Below are 22855 nucleotides of genomic sequence, written 5' to 3'. Positions count from 1 at the left end.
CATATTGCTGTAATTTATGTCAAAGAGTGTTCTGCCTATGTTTTCCTCTAGGAGTTTTATGGTGTGCATTCTTACATTTTAGGTATTTAATCCATTTTGAGTTTATTTTTGTATATGGTGTTAGAGAATGTCCTAATTTCATTCTTTTACATGTAGCTGTCCTGTTTTCCCAGCACCACTTATTGAAGAGACTGTCTTTTCTCCATTATATATTCTTGCCTATTTTGTTGTAGTTTAACTGACCATAAGTGAGTGGGTTTATTTCTGGGCTCTCTGTCCTGTTCCATCGATGTATGTCTGTTTTTGTGCCAGTACCATACTGTTTTGATGACTGTGGCTTTTTAATATAGTCTGAAGTCAGGGAGTCTGATTCTTCCAGCACTATTCTTCTTTTTCAAAATTGTTTTGGCTATTTGGAGTCTTTTGTGTTTCCATACAAATTTTAAAATTATTTGTTCTGGCTTTGTGAAAAATGCTATTGGCAATTTGACAGGGATTGCACTGAATCTGTAGACTGCTTTGGGAAGTATAGTCATTTTAACAAGATGGATTCTTCTAATCCAAGAAAATGGTTTATCTTCCCATCTGATTATGTTGTTTTCAATTTCTTTCATCAGTGTCTTATAGTTTTCTGCATACAGGTCTTTTGTTTCCTTAGGTAGGTTTATTCCTAGGTATTTTATTCTTTTGGATGCAATGGTAAGTGGGATTGTTTCTTTTATTTCTATTTCTGATACTTCATTGTTAGTGTATAGAAATGCAACAGATCTTTGTATACTAATTTTGTATCTTGCCAGTTTACTGAATTCATTGATGAGCTCTAGTAGTTTTCTGTTGGTGTCTAGGATTTTCTATGTATAATATCATGTCATCTGCAAACAGTGATAGTTTTACTTCTTCCTTTGCAATTTGGATTCCTTTTACTTCTTTTTATTTTCTGATTGCTGTGCTTGGACTTCCAAAACTATGTTAAGTAAGAGTGGTGAGAGTGGACATCCTTGTCTTGTTCCTGATCTTAGAGGAAATGCATTCAGCTTTTCACCATTAAGATGATTTTAGCTGTACGTTTGCCATATATAACCTTTATTATGTTGAGGTATGTTCCCTCTATGCCCTCTTTCTGGAGAGTTTATCATAAATGGATGCTGAACTTTTTCAAAAACTTTTTCTGCATCTGTTGAGATGATCATATGATTTTTATTCTTCAGTTTGTTAATGCAGCGTATCACACTGATTTACGGATATTGAAAAATCCTTGCATTCCTGGGATAAATCCCACCTGAGCATGGTGTATGATCCTTTTAATATATTGTTGGATTCAATTTGCTAATATTTTGTTGAGGATTTTTGCATCTATGTTCATCAGTGATATTGGCCTGTAACTTCCTTTTCTGTGATATATTTCCTAGTTTTGGTATCAGGGTGATGCTGGCTTCACAGAATAAGTTTGGAAGTGTTGCTTTCTCTGCAATTTTTTGAAATAGTTTCAGAAGGATTGGTGATAACTCTTCTCTAACTTTTTGGTAGAATTCACCTGTGAAGCCATCTGGTCCTGGACTTTTGTGTGTTGGGAGTTTTTAAATTACTGATTCAATTTTAGTACTTGTAGTTGGTCTGTTCATATTTCCTATTTCTTCCTGGTTCAGTCTTGTGAGATTGTACCTTTCTAAGAATTTGTCCATTTCTTCTGGGTTGTCCATTTTATTGGCGTATAGTTGTTTGTACTAGTCTCAAGATCCTTTGTATTTCTGTGGTGTCACTTGCAGCTTCTCCTTTTTCATTTCTAATTTTATTGATTTGGGCCATCTCCCTTTTTACTTTTTTTTATTTTGACATTTGATTGCCAGTTAACTTTATTTATTTATTGGGAATATACATATCAAGTATATAAAATGGAGTTTAACAAGCAATTACAAAGGAAGTACTTTGTACAACTACCACCCAAATCAATAACCCCCAAATATGCACACCCCCTTTACAACTTCACTGTCATCTTTGTCTGTAGGCAGCATCTAGTTGGGTTTTGCCTTTTTATCTAAACTTACAGTCTCTTTTTAATTGGTATGTTTCGATTATTCACATTTAATGTGATTATTGATTGGATTAAATCTACCACTTTGCCAGCTCTTTTCTTTTTGGTCCAAATTTTTCTTTTTTCCTCTTTTTCTTGCATTAATAGGGATTTTTTTAATGATTCTATTTTATTTCCACTATTGATTTATTACTTATACCTCTAAAAAAATTTTTAGTGTTGTTCTAGGGTTTAAAATCATCTTTAATTAGTCTATCTTCAAATAATATTATACTACTTTATCCAAAGAAGATATACAGACTGACAACAAGCACATGAAAGAATGCTCAACATCATTAATCATTAGAGAAATGCAAATCAAAACTACAATGAGATATCATCTCACACCAGTCAGAATGGCCATGATCAAAAAATCTAGAAACAATAAATGCTGGAGAGGGTGTGGAGAAAAGGGAACACTCTTGCACTGCTGGTGGGAATGTGAATTGGTACAGCCACTATGGAGGCTAGTGGGAAGCAGCCACATAGCATAGGGAGATCAGCTCGGTGCTTTGTGACCACCTAGAGGGGTGGGATGGGGGGGGAGGGAGGAAGACGCAAGTGGGAGGAGATATGGGAACATATGTATATGTATAACTGATTCACTTTGTTATAAAGCAGAAACTAACACACCATTGTAAAGTAATTATACTCCAATAAAGATGTAAAAATAATAATAATATTATTATACTACTTCACGTGTAGTGTGAGGATCTTACAACAAATTTCCAGTTCTTCCCTCCCACCCTTTGCTACTGTTGTCATACATTTTTTCTTGATGAGTCTAGCTAAAGGTTTATTGATTTTGTTTATTCTTTCAAAGAACCAACTTTTAGTTTCATTGATCTTTTCTATTGTGTTTTAAGTCTCCACTTATTTCTGCTCTGATCTTTATGACTTCTTCTTTTCTGCTAACTTTGGGTTTTGTTTGTTCTTCTTTCCCTAGTTCCTTTAGGTGTAAGGTTAGCTTGTTTATTTGAGACTTTTCTTGTTTCCTGAGGTATTCTTGTATCAGTATAAACTTCCCTCTTAGAACTTCTGTTGCTTTTGCTGTGTTCCATAGGTTTTGAATTGTTGTGTTTTCATTTTCATTTGTCCCTAGCTGTTTTTCATTTCTTCAATTTCTTCAGTGATCCACTGGTTGTTTAGTAGCGTATTAGTTACCCTCCATGTGTTTGCGTTTTTGGCAGTTTTTCCTTGAAGTTGATTTCTAGTCTCATAGCATTGTGGTTGGAAAAGATGCTTGATATGATTTCCATTTTCTTAAATTTACTGAGACTTGTTTTGTGTTCTAGCATGTGATCTATCCTGCAGATGTTCTACTTGCAGTTGAAAAGAATGTGTATTCTACTGTTTTGGGATGGAATACTCTATAAATATCAATTAAGTCCGTTGGGTCTAATGTGTTATTTAAGGCCGGTGTTTCCTTGTTGATTTTCTGTGTGGATGATCTGTCCATTGATGTAAGTGGGATGTTAAAGTCCCCTACTATTATTGTAATGGTCAATTAATCCCCTACTATTATTGTAACAATCCTTTTATGTCTGTCTATTAATATTTGCCTTAGGTATTCTGATGCTCCTATTTTGGGTGTGTATGTATTTTCAATTGTTACATCATCACCTTGGATTGATTCCTTGATTATTATGTAGTGTGTTTTTTCTCTCTTTAACAGTCTTTATCTTAAAATCTATTTTGTCTGATATGAATTGTTGCTACTCTTTGATCTCCATTTATGTGGAATACCGTTTTCCATCCCCTCAGTGTGTATATGTCCCTAGATCTGAAGTGAGTGTCTTGTAAGCAGCATATATATGGGGTCTTGTTTTCATATCCATTCAGACCATTTACGGTAATTATCAATATGTATGTTCTTATTGCCATTTTGTTGTTTTGGATTTGTTTTTGTAGGTCTTTTTTATTCCCTTTCTTCTCTTATGATTTGATAACAGATTATCTTTAGTGTTGTGTTTGGTGGATTCCTTTTTGTGTGTATGTATATCTATTATAAATCTTTGGTTTGGGGATACCATGAGATTTTTGTATAGTGTATATCTATATCTATATAGATAATTGTTTTAAGTTGCTTGATCTCTTAATTTCAAAATGCATTTTAGAAACCCTGCTTATGTGTAATCTCCTCCCGCCCTCATGATTAGTGTTTTTTATATCATATTTTAAATCAAATTGTTTTAACTGCTTGTTGTGGATCTAGATGATTTTTCTACTTAACCTCCCCAGTAGCTTTGTGTGTGGATGATTTCCTACCTTTACTAGTGAGCTTTTTCATTTCATAATGTTCTTATTTCTAGTGGTGGCCTTTTCATTTTTCACCTAGAGAAGTTCCTTTAAAACTTGTCATAAAGCTAGTTTACTGGTGCTGAACTCCTGGTTGTAGGTTTTTCTCTTAAATAGATTGTGCTATACCCTTCTCACCCACAGAGTTCTGCTGAAAAATCAGCTGATAGCCTTATGGGAGTTCCCATGTATGTTATTTATTGTTGCTTTTCATTTGCTACTTTTAATATTCTCTCTTTAGTTTTTGTCATTTTAAGTAGTGTGTCTGTCTGTCTTGGTGTGTTCCTCTTTGAGTGAGTTAATCCTATATGGGACTTTCTGTGCTTCCTGGACTTGGGTGACTGTTCCTTTCTCAAGTTAGGGAATTTTTCAGCTAGCATTGGCCTGCTAGTGGACAGGGCCTAGCTGGTCCCAGGATAAGGTCTGGCCTGCTGTGGGTGGGCTGGATCCTCAGGCTGCAGGATGGTACTTTTCTTACTTTGTCTGGTGGATGGGGCATGTCTAGAAGCTTGTGCAGGCTTTCTGGAGGGAAGGTCTGGTGCCTGCCCACTGAGGGTGGAGCTGGGTCTTGGCCCGCTGTTGGGCAGGGCTGTGTCAAGAGGTGGCTGTGGGCTCAGGAAGGTTTTAGGCATCCTGTCTGCTGATGGGTGGGACTGTGTTCCCACCCAGTTAGTTAGTTAGTTGTTTGGCTTGAGATGTCTCAGCACTGGCATCTACAGGCTTTTGGGTGGGGCTGATGAGCCAAGATGCCAGGAGCAGGGTTCACATGGTAGAATTTTCCCAAATATGGCTGTCACCAGTATCTACTGTCACCAGTATCTACATACTGAGGGTGAGTGACAGCCACACCTCACGTCTCCAGGAGACTCTCCAAGCAGTAGGTAGGTCTGGCCCAGGCACCTATCAAATCACTTCTTTTGCCCTGGGTCCTGGCATGCATCAGATTTTGTGTGCATCCTTTAAGAGTGAAGTCTGTATTTCCGTCCTGTGGGGCTCCTGAAATGAAGCCTTGCTGGCCTTCAAAGTCAAATACTCTGGGGGCTTGTCTTCTCCGTACAGGACTTCCAGGCTGGGGAGCCGAACAAGGGGCTCAGAATTCGCACTACTGTGGGAGAACCTCTGCAACATAATTCTCCAATTTGTGGGTTGCCTGCCTGAGGGTATAGGATTTGATAATATCATAAGTTACCCCTCCTACCTGTCTCGTTGTGGCCCCTTCTTTATGCAGAGTTGTAAAAAATTTTTCTTGTAGGTTCTTATCTTTTATATCCATGGTTGTTCTGCAGATAATTGTGATTTTGGTGTGCTCATGAGAGGAGGTGAGCTCAGGGTCTTCCTACTCCACCATCTGGCCGCTCTCCCATTTTCTTTTCCTTTGCTATATTACTCTGATAAAACTCAGAAATGTCACTGAAATTAAGAGAAGTTTTATTAAGAGAAGTTTTATTAAAATTATTTATGTTAAACCAATTATCAGCATAGTGCAGTTCTCCAAAATGAAGAAATAAATATGAAGCAAAGTCTTCTCTAGAGGCTGCTCCCTAGATCTATAAAAATAGGAAAAGCTGTCAAAAATTCCATCATTTCTTGACATTGAAAAATAGGAGTGTAATACCCTGAAGCAAATGCTTTTTCTAATTGCTACTGATTTCACTAGTTCTTTGGGAGGGCAGGATTATGGCTGTCTTTCAGGCTGTCAGAACACCATCAGGCAAGGCAAAGGTTATCATGCCTTCAAATAACCCATCATGGAGAAGGAGCACACAAGAATGGGGGATTAAAGTTGGCTTTTAAACTGGCATATGAGGGCAGTGTAGAAAAAGCTAGACAGCAACAAAGGAAGGGTGACAAAGCCCATTTGCAACTGCAATCCAGGAAGGTTTAAATGACTATGTTGAGTACCTGAAATGGCTATAACATTGTAAATCAACTATATTTCAATTTTTAAAAATACAGAAGAAAATGATGAATGGACTCAGGATAAATCACCTGCCAACAGTAGCAATCCATCAGCAGGTGAGAGGCAGCAAGATGGTTCCTAGAGTGAGTCCTCTGCAGATTGGACTGAGCTCTTAGACATCACTTACTAATCCAGATGCCAGGTGACTACACTACTTGCTCACTTGAACATAGTCTATGCCATTAGACTGGCTATTTTTTAGGAAGATGTTTGCTTGGTTTGAATGATGTAGAGAAAATAGATTCAGAATGTAGCCTTTTGGAAGAGCCACTAGTAAGGTCTCAGACATGAAGTAAAGGCATGTCTTGTAGTTCTTCAGGAGAATAAAAGATGCAGACTTAGAAAATCAAAACAGGAGCCAGTAATACATAGTGAACTGCAAGTACATAAGTGAAGAAAAAACTGGTGACCTTGTAAGGACCAACCCAGGCTTTACCAGTTTCAAGACCAAAGTTGTCTTATTGGCTGTGATAAATCTCTCCTGGAAAATTTCCCTTAAATTCCCCATTCAGGAAGATGAAAAAAAAATGTAACACCCTGCTAATACTGAACTCTAAGAGACTCTTCAAAATTCTCCTCCTGTATGGGAATGTTATTGAAATTTTCTACCTTGATTTCTTGATCTTCAGGGACCTCAGTATTGTCTCCAGCAAAATAAAGGGAGGGTCACTAGATGAACTTCAAGGGCCGTCAGGGTTCCAGCATTCTAAATTGATTTGAATCTGTGAATATTACTTGAGAGAAGGCAGTAACATGAGGTTTAAACAAACACTGCATGGTCTTTGAGCTGAGGCAATGGCTTTAATTCCTTTTGTAAAATGCACAGCATCTTGCATGTATTCAACACTCAGTAGGTTCTAACTGTTGCCCAGACAATCAATTATCTTCTTTCTAATGGGTTTGAGCTATGGTACTCTTCAGGCATATGTGCATCTTATTGTAATAATACAAGTATTTCAGATGCAGTATAATACACTGTGGATCTGCCCAAGTCATTAGGATCTGAGGCAGCAAATATTCCATTAGAATGTATTTTAATAGAACTATAATTTCTCTCTACAAAACTAGAAGTCTGATAAGTTATAAAAGAATCTTTATTCTTAACATGTTTCCAAGTATACAACAGGCCTGTTTTAATTTCCTGCATAGTAGGCTAAGCCCATACCATTTACTTTTTCTTGTGTTACTCTTTGTATTGCTATATATATATATATATATATATGCTAAATTGTGTTAATTTGTGAATATGTGTTAGACATATTTGCCTGTGTTTAAAGGTTAAAATGTAAATTTTTCAGAAATAGATTATCTAAAAATTTAAAAACTAAAATTTAGGCAGAGATGGGAGACTAGAAGGATGTGGAAGCTCACCTCTTCCTACAAATACATCAAAAATACCTCTACGTGTGGAACAATTCTCACAGAAAACTTACTAAAACTTACTGAATTCTGTCAGAAGATCTCATACAACCAAAGCTGCAAGAAAGATCACCACATAACTGGGTAGGATGAAAGAGGGGGGAAAAAAAAAAAGGAATTGAGATGGGACCTGCATGTCTGGCAGGGAGTTATGAAACAGGAAATGTTCCCTCACCCGGGGAACCTCCTTCTCTGGCTGGGAGGTCAGCAGGGACAGATAGGGAGTCTCAGAGGACAGTGCAGCAACTGGCTTGCAGCAGGCAGCACAGACAGTCCTTGCCACCTCACTGCACTTTCCAGCCTGAGACGCATGTCTGCTGCCACGCACAGTGCCTGGGTTCTGAAACTCAAACTTGAGCAGACAGACCTAGAAAGAGGACTTGGTTTATTAGCTGCACAGAGACGGCCTGAAGGCCCTGGAGTGTGGTCGAGGCCACAACTGGGAATGTGCACAGGATGGAGGCTGGGTTTGCCATAGGAGGCCCACTGTCAACATGTGCCCAAAGGGAGGTTGTGGACCCACCATAGCAGTCTCATCTCAGTGTGCTCACAGTGGGCACTGCTACGAGCTCTGGGAATGCACAGGCGGGTTGCCAACACGTGGATGTGGGGCATAAATCTGAGCCAATTCCTTGTGGTCCCACAGTGGGTGCTGGTATGTGACTTCAGCAAGTTCACACCAGCAGCTTTGTGAGTGCTTGGGGGACATTCGAGCTGAACACTGGCATTCCCACAACAGAGACTGATCCAAGGGCAGAGCCTACAACAGTGTACTTTGTGGGTGCCCACCATAGGTGGCAGGCAACGTCACAGAGTGCATGTCCTGGTGGACAGCTCCTGGGGAGGAATATGCAGCAACTCCTTCCCAGGGGGAGGGCTCTAGTGCCACCTACTCACACCACAGCTTAAAACTGGATCTGGGGGCTTCCACTCCAACAACTGGGGAGCAGACCCTGCCGCTTTGTGACAACTATGGGACAAAGAGGAGGCCTAACCCCACATCACATCCACTGAAGGCTCTGGTCACACCACCACCAAACACACCCTTTATCAGGACAAGGGCCAGCACAACCTGAGGAAAGAGGTGGCACGCATCCATACCAAAAAATGGCCCTCTTGCACCAAAAATATTGGCCTCACACAGGGTCACTCCCACATAAAAACAGCCCTTCAAAGCCACAGTAGATAACCGTTTCTAAGTAAAATGAAAAAGCAGAGGAACCACTCCCAATTAAAAAAATGAGAAATCCCCTGTTTGTTTTAAACAATGAAATACACCTCTCCAGTCTACCAGACTCTGAGTTCAAAAAGGAGGTAATAAAAATACTGAAGGAGTTAAGGAAGACTATCAATGGAAATGCAGATCACTGTAACAAGAAACTATAGAGGAGAGATCCAAAATTAGACAACTCAATTGTCAAGATGAAAACCAAGTAACAGGCAATAAAATAGCAAACTAATGGAGAAGAATGATGATCTCGAAGACAGAATAACAGAAATTACACAACCAGACAGAAAGACAAATGAAAAACAAAGTAACACATGAGATCTATGGGATAATATAAAGTGTGCCGATTTATGCATAATAGAGATCCCAGAAGGAAAAAGATATCCAGGTACAGTAAGAACAGAGGGTCCCAAACAAGATGAACCTGACCAGACCCACAATAAGACATAATTGAAATGGCAAAAGTTAAATGAGTATTCTAAAGGCAGCAAGAGAAAAACAAATAGTTACAAGTGAACCCCCCCAAAGTGAACCCCCCCATAAGGATATCATCTGATTTATCCACAGAAACTTTATAGGCCAGAAAGGAGTGGCAAGATATATTCAAAGTTCTGAATGGGAAAAACCTGCAACCTAGGATACTCTAGCCAGCAAAATTAGCATTTAGAATGGAAGGAGAGAGAAAGAGTTTCTCAGACAAGCAAAACCCAAAAGAATACGTCAGTACTGAACCTGCTCTGAAAGAAATATTGAAAGGTGTTCTCTAAATAGAAAAGAAGCAAGAATCTATAAGAAAGGGAAAAATCACAATAGGAGAGGCAAATACATAAAAGCATTGTAGATCACTTAAATAAGCCAGTACATATATTTTTTAAAAATCAAAAAAAAATTTTGTGAAAGTGATTTTTAACTACACAGTGAACGGCAAAAGGATAAACACAGTGAACAGCAAAAGGATAAACATGAAGATGTAAAATAGGAAATCAAAGTGTCAGGGAGGGGAGTAAGAAAATATAATTTTTTTAGACTGTGTTTGAGCTTATTTGACTACCAGTCTCAAGCAAGTAGATATAGTAATGGGTTAACATACTTGCAATCCAGGGTAACCACAAATCAAAAACATATAATGGAGTCACAAAACTGAAAAGAACTCAAGTACAATACAAAAGAAGACCATCAAACCACAAAAGGAAAAACCAAAAGATAAAGGACAAAGAAGAAATACAAAATCAACTGGTAAACAAGATTTAAAGTGTCAATAAATACATACCTATAAATAATTACCTTAAATGTCAATAGACTAAATGCTCTGATCACAGGACAGAGTGGCATTTGGACAATAAAACAAGAACCTACAATATGCTGCCTACAAGAGACCCACTTTAGAGTGGAGGACACACCTATATTGAAAGTGAGGGGAGCAAAAAAGATATTTCATTCAAATAGAAATGACAAGAAACCAGGGGTAGCAATACTCATATCAGACAAAATAGACTTTAAAACAAAGTCCATAAAAAAAGATAAAGGACACTATATACTGATAAAAGGATCAACGCAAGAAGACAATATCACACTCAACACATATGCACCCAATATAGGAGCACCTAAATACATAAAACAAATACTAACAGACATAAATGGAGAAACTAATGGGAATACAATAATAGTAGGAGACTTTAACACCCCACTGACATCAGTGGACATAGTCCAGAAAGAAAATCAATAGGGCAACAGAGATCCTAAATGACACACTAGAACAGTTATACATAATTGATATCTTCAGAACATTAAATCTGGAAGAAACAGAATACACATTCTTCCCAAGCACACATGGAATGTTCTCAAGGATAGACCACATACTAGGACACAGAACAAGTCTCAACAAATTAAAGAGGATAGAAATTATTTCAAGCATCTTCTCTGACCACAATGGCATGAAATTAGAAATCAGCCACAGAAAGAGAAATGAGAAAAAAACAATTATATGGAGACTAAACAACATGCTACTAAGAAACCAATGGGTCAAGAATGAAATCAAAGAGGAAATTTTAAAAATCCCTCAAGACAAATGACAATAAAAACACAACCATACAAAATCTATGGAATGTAACAAATGCAGTCCTAAGGGGAAAGTTTATAGCATACAGGCCTTCCTCAAAAAACAAGAAAAACCACCTGACCTACCACCTAAAAGAATTAGAAAAAAGAACAAACAAAACCTAAAGTCGGCAGAAGGAAGGAAATAATAAATATCAGAGAGGAAATAAATAAAATAGAGATTTAAAGACAGAAAAAATTAATAAAACCAAAAGCTGGTTTTGTTGACAGAATAAACAGAATCAACAAACCTTTGGCCAGGCTCACCAAGAAGAAAAGAGAGAAGACCCAAATAAACAAAATAAGAAATGAAAGAGGAGAAATAACAACTGATACCACAGGAAAAAAAAAATCATTAGAGATTACTATGAACAATTATGTGCCAACAAATTGGACAACCTAGACAAAATAGACAGTTTCTAGAAACGTACAGCCCACTAAAATGGAATTAAGAAGATGTAGATAATTTGAACAGACTATAATTTTAAAACTCCATGCAAACAAAAGTCCAGGACTGGATGGCTTCATTAGGGAATTCTACCAAACATTTAAAGAACTTATACCGATCCTTCTCAAACTCTTCTAAAAGTTTGAAGAAAAGGGAACACTCCCAAAATCATTCTATGAAGCCACCATCACCCTGACACCAAAACCAGACAAAGAAACTACCAAAAAATAAAATTACAGGCCAATATCTTTGATGAATATAGATGCAAAAAATCCTCAATAAAATATTAGCAAACCAAATCCAACAACACATAAAGTGGATCATACACCATGGTCAAGCTGGATTCATGCCAGGGTCACAAGCATAGTTAAACATATGCAAATCAATCAACGTGATACATCAGTCACATCAACAAAAGACAAAAAACACATGATCATCTCAACAGATGCAGAAAAAAACATTTGATAAAATGCAGCATCCATTCATATTAAAAACACTCACCAAAGTGGAAATAGAGGGACTATATCTCAACATAACGAAAGCTATTTATGACAAACCCACAGTCAACATAATTCTCAATGGTGAAAAGCTGAAAGCCTTCTTGCTAAAATCTGGAACAAGACAGGAACGCGTACTCTCACCACTTCTATTCAACATAGTATTTGAAGTCCTAGCCACAGAAATCAGATAAGAATAAGAATTAAATGTATCCAAATTGGAAGGGAAGAAATAAAATTGTCATTATATTTAGATGACAAGACACTATGTGTTGAAAACCCTAAAGTCTCCACACAAAAAATACTAGAACTGATAAACAAATATAGCAAGGTAGCAGGATACAAGATTAACATACATAAATCAGTTGCATTTTTTACACTAACAATGAAATATCAGAAAGGGAAAGTTAAAAATAAAATCCCTTTTAAAATTTCCTCAAAAAAATAAAATACTTAGGAATAAACCTGACCAAGAAGGTGAAAGACTTACATGCTGAGAACTATAAAACATTGATAAAGGAAATTGAAGACTATTTAAAGAAATGTTAAAATATATTCCATGCTCTTGGGTTGGAAAAATTAATATTATTAAAATGGCCATACTAACCAAAGCAATCTACAGGTTTAATGTCATCCCTATCAAATTACCCATGACTTTTTACACAGAACTAGAACATATAATCCTATATGGAACCATAAAAGACCCAGAATTGCCAAAACAATCCTAAGGAAAAAGAATAAAGCAGGAGGCAAAATCCGCACAGACTTCAGACAGTACTACAAATCTACAGTAATCAAAACAGCATGGCACTGGCACAAAAACAGACATGGATCACTGGAACAGAACAGAGATCCCATAAAGAAACCCATACACCTATGGTCAATTAATCTTTAACAGAGGAGCCAAGATTATACAATGGGGAAAAGATAATTTCTTCAGCAAGTGGTGTTGGTAGAGTTGGACAGCTGCATGTAAATCAATGAAGTTAGAACAAACCCTCACACCATACACACAAAAAAGCTCAAAATGGCTTAAAGACTTAAATATAAGACATGACACCTTAAAACTCCTAGAAGAGAACATAGGCAAAACATTCTCTTATATAAATTGTAACAATACTTTCTTACGTCAGTACTTTCTTAGTCTCCCAAGGCAATAGAAATAAAAGCAAATATAAACAAATGGGACCTAATCAAACATAAGTTTTTGCACAACAAGGAAAACCATAAATAAAATGAAAAGACAACTTACAGAATACAAGAAAATACTTGCAAATGCTGCGACAGAGGAGATCCATCTCCAAAATATACAAGCAGCTCGTACAGCTCAATATTCAAAAAAAATAAACCACCTGATCAAAAAATGGGCAGGAGACCTAAATAGACCTTTCTCCAAAAAGACATACACAGAGGGCCAATAGGCACATGAAAAGATGCTCAACATTGCTAATTATTCGAGAAATGCAAATCAAAACTACAGTGAGGTAGCACCTCACACCAGTCAGAATGGCCATCATCAAAAAAATCTACAAACAATAAATGCTGGAGAGGGTGTGGAGAAAAGGAAACCCTCCTGCACTGTCGGTGTGAATGTAAATTGGTACAGCCACTATGGAGAACAGTATGGAGATTCCTTAAAGAAGTAAAAATAGGGCTTCCCTGGTGGTGCTGTGGTTGAGAGTCCACCTGCTGATGCAGGGGACACGGGTTCGTGCCCCAGTCCGGGAAGATCCCACATGCCGCGGAGCGGCTAGGCCCGTGAGCCATGGCCACTGAGCCTGCACGTCCAGAGCCTGTGCTCCGCAACAGGAGAGGCCACAACAGTGAGAGGCCCGCGTACTGCAAAAAAAAAAAAACAAAGTAAAAATATAGTTACCATATGATCCAGCGATTCCCACTCCTGGGCATATATCTGGAGAAAACTCTAATTTGAAAAGATACATGCACCCCAATGTTCACTATTTACAATAGCCAAGACATGGAAGCAACCTAAGTGTCCATCAACAGAGGAATAAAGAAGATGTGAGATATATATATAGATACACATATATATATATACACACACACAAACACACACACACACACACATATATATACACACAAAATATTACTCAGCCATAAAAAAGAATGAAATAATGACATTTGCAGCAACATGGATGGACTTAGAGATTATCATACTAAGTGAAGTCAGACCAAGACAAATATCACATGATATCACTTACATGTGAAATCTAAAAAATGATACACATGAACATATTTACAAACCAGAAACAGACACACAGACATAGAAAACAAACTTATGGTTACCAGAGTGGAAAAGGATGGAGGGGAGGGATAAATTAGGAGTTTGGGATTAGCAGATACAAACTACTATATATAAAATAACCAACAAGCACCTACCATATAGCAGCACAGGGAACTATATTCAGTATCTTGTAATAACCTATAGTGGAGAAGAATCTGAAAAAGAATATATATATCTGAATCACTTTGCTGTACACCTGAAACTAACACAGCATTGTACATCAACTACGCTTCAATTTTTAAAAAAACCTAAAATTTAAAATTCAATAACAGTTAGATTTCACCATACACCATCAAGAAAATCAAAGTCAAAATTGTAACAAAACATATAAAAGATATATACATAAAGTGTTAATTGTTGAAATGCCGCTACTCTGTTCTACCAAATGTAGGGAAGGAAGAGGTGACTCACAGAATGTGACCTATAGGAGGAACAACTTTCCATGGCAATAAAGCTACGTTCGGCTTTCATCAGAATATTGTGAACATTCTCGAAGGGATTATAAACAGAATTCAGAAAATGAAATTCAAAGTGGGAGTTCAACAGATACATTCTCAACGTTCACCAGTACTGTATGAAAATTCCTCGTTAAACTTTGTGCTTTCCCTTAGGTGATCATCTATAAGATTAATGTGAATTACACAAGGTGGACTATGTAGAGGGCCATTTTATAGCATCGTTCTGCCAAGGTTTTTAAATGCCTGCCTTTGTATTTGGGGTTACAACTAAGTTGGCTCTAGGAACACTGTGTTCATAGTCAGAGGCAGACTTACTATATAAATGATTTCTTCAGATCTAACGAAAACCAGCTGGCATTACATTCTCTGGAAGAATGAAGGTTTGCCTATTGTTCAAAGAGAAAAAAACTGAGAGTGAAAATTGATCATGTAAGACAAACCCAAAATCACTTGTGGCGCAGCAGTGAGTACCAAACATACGTGTATAGGACTTTGCTATTTAATTTTAAACATGTTTTGGTTTTACAGCATAGTATTAGAATTACAAGTTTGTAAAGGTTATGCCAAGTTTTAGGTCTGTATAAATTTAAACAACATTGTAATAGAAGTAGCTTAAATTAATGCTAAGTTCATTGTTTCCCCTTTAAATTCAAACATAATTTAACTACAAGAAACTGTAATACAATAAATAGTTTCTACCCTCAGGTTACTTATAGTCTTGAACTAGATTTCATATTCTTTTACATTGCTTCTTCGAAAACCTCATTTAAATTGGATGGACTAGATCAAAATATCAATGATAAAAGCTTAATTTGCTCAGTTGCAAATCCTTGCTCTGTCTGCCCTTTTGAAATGTATGAACTTAAGCAAGTTACTCCATTTCTCTTCATTTTAGCATCCTCATATATGAACTGGAGATAGAAGGCTTGTTTTGGCAATTAAATATTAATAATAGCTAGCTCTCTTTGAACAAGTTACAGGAAAGCAGCCACTTTAATCTTATCAATCCTCAAATTATTATTTCTATTTTATAGATGAAGAAACAGGCAAGAGAAATTAGTTGAACAAGGAATTACATATGTAGTACGTAGTTAGGCTTTATAGGATCTGAATTCAGATTGGGTTGGTAAGTAGCAAATTCTTCTGCACTATGTTATTTTGCCTAAAATAAACTAAAATGCTTAGCATAAGTCTAGAGCTTAGTAGGAACTCCATAAATATTCCTTCCTTAAGAAAATTATTCTTGTTTCTCCTGTCTCTATATCTCTTCTCATACGAGTTACCAAAAACCTCAGATCACCCTCTAGTGATAAATGATTCTAACTGCAGACTTTGAGCCTTGGTTTAAGAAAAAGAGTGAAAGAATATAAATATGAAGGAATTAAATGCTAGGCCACGGTATGAAAAAATGTGCTTTTGTTGGGATTTAGCATTTAGCAAATTGCTAGCCTCCTAGATTGTTTGCATTCTTTCTTTCCCAGTAAGCAAATACCCCTTATTTCTCTGATAGTAGAATAACTTTTGAGTTTTATTAACTAGAATTATGTTTTTGAAAGTATGGTCAAAATAACTTTTTTCCCCAAAAATATATAGTACACCATTGGGATCATTAGAACTTAAATATCATCACTGATGATAGAAGAGAACTGAGGCAAACTTCTTTTGATGACTTCAGTACCTTCTATGCTGAGGTCTTGGTTATAGTACTAAGAATGACAAAAGTCCTTAGGCATGTAAGGTATACTAGCTGATTCGATATGCCTTTATAAACTTTTTGTTTTAGACTATAGGGACAAAGTTATATTACTGCTATAATCTAAGCAGAATTTACAAGGCAAATTTTAGACCCAAAAAGAAAAGGTAGCCATTGTTTATAGCAGACTAAAGTATCATTTGGGAGAAACTCAGCAGTTACTCAAATGATTTTCATGAGGATTAGAATGTATTTCATTGAGAGACACTAATACTCATCAGGACAGAATCATATCTTTTTTCTTTTCCGAAAGAAAATCAATGATGATATTCAATCAGGTTAGCCATAAAGGACCGTTTTGTACCGTAACATCTAACACTCATTTCCAGATCAGAGCAACCATCTCTTTTAACTGCACAAATATTCCTTGGCACTCACAGTTTATGGCTTATATAGGTGGTTTAGCCCGGGGCTTTCTGGCTCAAAGCTGAGGCTGGCCCAAAATGAGCTGGGCTGACACTTTAGAAGATGTGATGAACAGTCTGCAACTCCCAGGCAACCTTTCACAGGGAGATTTGAAATCCACTTGAAATTACGTATGACTGGTGGAGCTTCACCTGGAGAGGCCTAATCGGGATTGTTTTCGATTCAGTAGAAATAAAATAAGCCTGTTCATTGTGTCAGAATCCATCTCTAGACTATAGAATGAACAATAACCTAAAATCAATGCCAACCCACTGGATTCGGCTTACATGCGTGAGAGTTTGTTCCAGGGTGTTTTATACGGTACTTTCATCACTCTGTGTTTTCCTTTTAGGGCCTACTCTTCCCAAGACTCATGTCAAAACAGCCTCTCTTGGGTTGGCTGGAAAGGCAAGATCTCCTTTGCTTCCTGTATCTGTGCCAACAGCCCCTGAAGTGTCTGAGGAGAGCCACAAACCAACAGAGGATCCAGCCAATGTAAGACCATCCTTGAACTTCATGCCCCATTAAGGGAAGCACTGCTGTGCAATGCAGTCTAAGCCAACCAGCATTCTCCATTAACCCCAAGCCCTTGCTGTTCTTATTGTTTGTTTAGTTCTGTTTTCCTGCACTTACATATGAAGAGAAGAAACTTTAGGGAAAAACATTATATCAGGGATTTAGTTATATTAAAAAAATCGTTGGTACTTAAAGCCAACCTTATAAATACAAGCAGATAGCAACAGAATGAGTGACTTTACATACATATATGTATATATACACACGTGTATATATATGAATATACACATGTGTGTGTATATGTACATAGATAGATATACACTATCATCACTATCCTATAATATGAACCACATGTGTAATTTAAGTTTCAAAGAGTCACATTAAAAGATGTAAAAAAAAAATTATACACACACACACATTTTCATCAATGAGATGAAACACCTTGGCATACCTGGAAATATAACTATATAATTATTCTTTAAAATAGAAAAATAGTAATAAAGCTATACTCTGAGGAGCCTTCTGAAGTTATACATGTCACTTATAAAATCATAAAATAGCCTAGAAATACAGAATTGAGAAGAGGAAAACACAAAATGAAGAAATGAAGGAAGGAATTTAGGAAGAAAAAAAAAAAGAAGGAACTGATATATTTAGAGGGGAAAGTTTAGTTATTTAATGAGAGAGAAGTTTGCCAACTAAGGGAGGCAGCTAAAAAGTGATCAAATTAGAAAACTCTGAAAAAACTCCATGGGGACCAAAAAAAATCGAAATTTTGAGAAAGCAAACAATTCCCCCAACAATGCATTTTGAGGGAGATTTAAAAAGACGTTGCCTGAAGGCAGCAATTTAGAAAACTCTGGAGTCTTTCTGAATATAATTCAAGAGAAAACATTTAAAAGAAGGCTAAGGTACTAACACATATGATACCTTGAAAAATTAGAGGACTGGAGGGGAAAAAAAGATGCAAAAAAACCCAGATTAGAATCATCTCATTTGAATTAACATAAATTTTTTCTCGATTTTATTGTTTTCAGTACTACAAATAATAAAATATTTTAACATTTGGAGATCAGACAATCTGGATATGTGTATGTGTGTGAATGTTTGCAGAAGTATGTTATATAATTAACATACTTTCATACTTAAAAGATTCAAATTTACAAGAATCTAATGCACTGCTCTGTCAGGATATAGCTGTTTACATATTGCAATAGTTTAGTGTCACCGTTGTTAGCCATATCTTAATTCAGATCAAATTCCTAAATTTATATATCTCATCTCATAAGGAATCATGTCAGGTGGCCCAGTTTTTGCACTTAAGATTGACTCTAAGGGACTTCCCTGGTGGTGCAGTGGTAAAGAATCCGCCTTACAATGAGGGGAATGCGGGTTCGATCCCTGGTCAGGGAACTAAGGTCCTACATGCCATGGGGCAACTAAGCCTGCACGCCACAACTACTGAGCACACGTGCCTCAACCAGAAAGCCTGTGTGCTGCAAACTACAGAGCCCATGCACTCTGGAACCTGTGCACCACAACTAGAGAAGAGAAAACCTGGACTCCACAACTAGAGAGAAGCCTGTGCACTGCAACCCCGCGTACTGCAAATAAGACCCGATGCAGCCAAAAAAATAAAAATAAAAAAATAAACTGTTTTAAAAGGTTGATTAAAAAAATATAGTGACTCCAAGGAGTGACAGCCCAAAGTATAATACGAACAGCAATAAGATTATATAATATGTTAAAGGAAATATAGAAATGGGACAAATAATCTAGATCATCACTATTCTATAAAAATATAATGTGAATCACATGTGTAGTTTAACACTTTCTAGGAGCCACATGAAAAGATGTAAAAATAAACAGGTGAGATTACTTTTAATGATATATTTCATCTAACCCAATACTTCCAAAATATTATCATTTCAACATGCAATAAATATAAACATTTATTAAGGTATTTTACTTTTTTTGTATTAAGTGCTCATCATACGATGTGTATTTCATGTGTACAGTACATCTCTATTCAGGCTACCCATATTTTGAAAATCCAGTAGCTACGTGTGGTGTGATGTTGCTGGATTGGACAAGATCTAAATAATTTGAGAAAACTACACAGATAACTATGACATCATTTTGGGAAAGGAGTTATCAAATTCATCAGTTCACTTCAGCATCCCTCCTCATACATAGGTCAGTCTTTTGGGCCAAATTGGCTACATCTTTCAATCCCTGTTAAACTCAAAAGATTACACATTACATGACCAAATCATTCACTGGCAGGCTGAGATTCCCACGAGAAGGTACCATTTCCAGACTGTTTAATACCACAAGTTGTTTCTTCTCCACCAGTGTTCTCATGGCATCCAGGGTGTTTGTTTGGCAGGACTTAATATACATTCTGACCATAGTACTGAGTAATGCTTCCTGGCCTCCACAGAGCAAAACATCATGCCTCAGGCCTCAATCTGGTTCAATAATTTCAATAAGTTCATCAAATGAATGAGCTCACCAAGCATAACCAGGTAGAGTCGGTATGTATACGTCAAAACAAAGGGTATTTTGAGAAAGGAAAAGAAAAAAGATACTAACATTTATTGAGCACTTAGCACTCGCCAGACTGACCTGGTGAATCCTCCCAGCCACCCAGTGAGGTAAGCTTGCTATTCCCGGTTTGACAAATAAGGAGACAGACTCAAAAGGTCAAGTCTATAGAAGAACTGGGATTCAAAGCAACACCACAGCCTTGTTCTCCCCACTGGCTGACCATCAGAATTAGCTGGGAAGCTTTATAAAAGGAAGAGATTCTAACCTGTCCTTGACCTACTGAATCCAAATCCCCAAGGCTAGTGACCAGGGGGTCTGTGCTCACTAATAGCGAGGTATTATTAATGACACGATTCTAGTGGCTCACGGTAAGGGAGAGTTACAGACAGTATGGTCACTAAGATTCTGCCGTTCAGGCTTTCCATGTTATCCACCAATCAAACCGTGTCATAAGGTCACCTCTACAACCACGAACAGAGGCAGTTCTGGTTTGGGGTGAGAATTCTGTTTTCACACACAAACTAAGGTCGTAATCCTCAGACTTTTCACTGTTCAGGTCAAGTTCCCACACATAAAAAAGTGCCTATGTGGTGTTACAAAGAAAGGAGACCTGGTGATGTAAATTCTGTTCATATCCTAATGGAAAGGAAAAGGAACATGTTGACTATGTACCGTACCATGTGCTGAACACTGATAAGCACTAAACATGTCACAGGATGCTGAGAATAGCCTATGAAATAGTTATCATCATCATCATTTTACATCTGAGAACTACACATCAGAGAGGTTTACTAACTTGTCCAAGATCACACAGTTTGGTAGAACTTGATTTGAAACAAGATTTTTTCTGACACTAAAGCCTTTGCCTCCTCACAAGGATGAACACAGTGAAATAGCAGACAGTCATTCATCACTGCCTCTTTTATTACCAGCATCTTCCTTCAATGATGATATGCTGAGTCCACAGCCCCTGGCTATGGGCCACTGTGCCATGCATGAGAATACGGTGAATCAATGAGACATGGCCCTGCCTTAACCAAAGGAGTGCACCGATATCCACCTGTACTAATTCTTTGCTCTCATTCTCTCTGTAGGTGTATGAACAGGATGATTTGAGCGAACAAATGGCAAGTTTGGAAGGGCTAATGAAGCAGCTTAACGCTATCACAGGCTCAGCCTTTTAACACACATTGCCGAATTGATGAGTTGAATCTTCCGGGACCTTTGCAGCATTACCAATTACCCATAAACAGCACACCTGTGTCCAAGAACTCTATCCAGTGTACAGGTTAACCGTCAGGACCACTGAGTTCTGGAAGATCCTGAAGCAGTTCAGAAGGAATAAGCATCCCTTCTTTCATAGGCATCAGGAGTTTCGAAATGATGACTCTGGGGTCCCTTAACAAAAGCAAAGATACATCTTCACTGCAATGTCAAAGCCGAAGCTGCTAGAATAGTCCTGGGCCTTTGCCACTGCAGTGACCACAGTGTCATGACAGATGCTTACGTTTTCCCTCATCAAGGCCTGTCATTTTCTTCTATGTGTAGGTCTAGTCTTACAAAATGCAAGTGCATTATTGAAGCCTGTACCCTGCCATGGCAAATCAGCGCAAGCTCACTATTTTATTTTCAGATTTAAGGTACAAAGCACCCATGGGAATTTTCTCACCACATAGCACCAAAGGATTCGATGTTTTTCTGACAGCACAAAAAAGTAAACAAAAGGCAGCAAATGCTTACGTTTTGTAGCTCAAGTCATTCTTGCACCGGTGGTGGAATGCAGCAAGTGGCTATAAAATTCACCCATTTTAGCAAGTATTGGTAAATCCACTCTTGGTTAACATTCATGTCTGGAGAACAGGAACATTTAGAAATCTGCAACTAGTGGCATCCTGCCAGCAACCAGTCCATTTCCTAAAAGAGGATACAATATGCAATCTTTTCAGACACATGATAATGACGTGCTTAAGCTTGTAATAGGAAACTTTAATTTGGGTGGCTTTCATGCCATACCACACTGTGATGATATTTCAAAGCTTCACCAAGTCCATCTCCCTCAGGAGTCTGGCTAGACTCCACCCCATCCCTCCCTGAGTTCCCCTTGGCAACCAGCCCTGGCCAGGTGGCTGTCTCCACACATCCCTTGGCCTCCTGACCCACCTTTCTGAAACCCTCCGTGGAAATGGCAGAGCCATCATGAGGGAGGGAAGGAAAATGGAAGGCAGTTTCAAACAGTACCTTCTCTTGAGTGATGTCACTTCCACCAGCAGAGTCCTCACTGACTTAGAGCAGGCCGTGTTGGTAGGTGACAACCACCGAGCTCTGTTGTCAAGGAAACCTTCTGCACCATGCCTGCCCAGAGTCAGAGAGCAGCAGAGGGAAGGCATCACTTGACACTTGGGACACATCCTAAACCCAGTGGATACTCTTTAAAACTGCATCTTCATTGTGACATAGAATCTTCAACTCCCACTGCCGTGTTTATCTACAGCTTGCAACTAGGTGAAATTAAAAAGATTTTGTGTGCACCCTTTTAGTTTTTGAATTTGAAGCTGCATTTGGAGTTAATCCATTTATGCAGCTGAATCGCCAAAAGGGAGCCAGTTTGCATATTTATCAGTTAGGCAACTTGAAAACCCAGTAAGAGAGTTTCAGCTGAATTATTCCTTTCAGCTCTGCCTTTGATTTCAAGCTTGAGTAGGTCCTAATTTTAAAAGAGCATGGAAGGGATAGGATCTTTACAGCCTAATAGCTCCTTTTATTAGGTGGGTAATTATATATGAATCCCTGAATGAAATATTTTGAGTAAAATGGCACTGTAACGGAAGTAATAATTCAGATTATTTTTTT

General features: G+C 37.6%; 1 protein-coding gene and 1 long non-coding RNA gene across 2 annotated transcripts in view; one reads left to right on the top strand and one right to left on the bottom strand.

The window, feature by feature from the left end:
* Window positions 1-21784, top strand: part of DCC (DCC netrin 1 receptor) — a 1193354-nt gene extending 1171570 nt beyond the window's left edge. Inside the window, 2 exon segments of the mRNA XM_079943413.1 lie at window positions 17292-17434; window positions 21100-21784. Coding sequence (XP_079799539.1) covers window positions 17292-17434; window positions 21100-21189 — 233 coding nt within the window. The 3' untranslated portion in view covers window positions 21190-21784.
* LOC307197493 overlaps window positions 1-21859 on the bottom strand; it is a 34058-nt gene extending 12199 nt beyond the window's left edge. The window contains exons 1-4 of the long non-coding RNA XR_013831421.1: window positions 21746-21859; window positions 15097-15167; window positions 14419-14478; window positions 5568-5779 (exon numbers count right to left, since the gene is read on the bottom strand). This is a non-coding gene — a long non-coding RNA (uncharacterized lncRNA). The remainder of the gene's footprint in view (window positions 1-5567; window positions 5780-14418; window positions 14479-15096; window positions 15168-21745) is intronic.
* Between the last annotated feature and the right edge of the window lie 996 nt (window positions 21860-22855).

This window comes from Stenella coeruleoalba (genome assembly GCF_951394435.1).
Source record: "Stenella coeruleoalba genome assembly, chromosome: 14".
Classification (NCBI taxonomy): Eukaryota; Metazoa; Chordata; class Mammalia; order Artiodactyla; family Delphinidae; genus Stenella; species Stenella coeruleoalba.
Note: the sequence above shows the minus strand (reverse complement) of the source record. Positions and strands in the feature narration are given on the sequence as shown.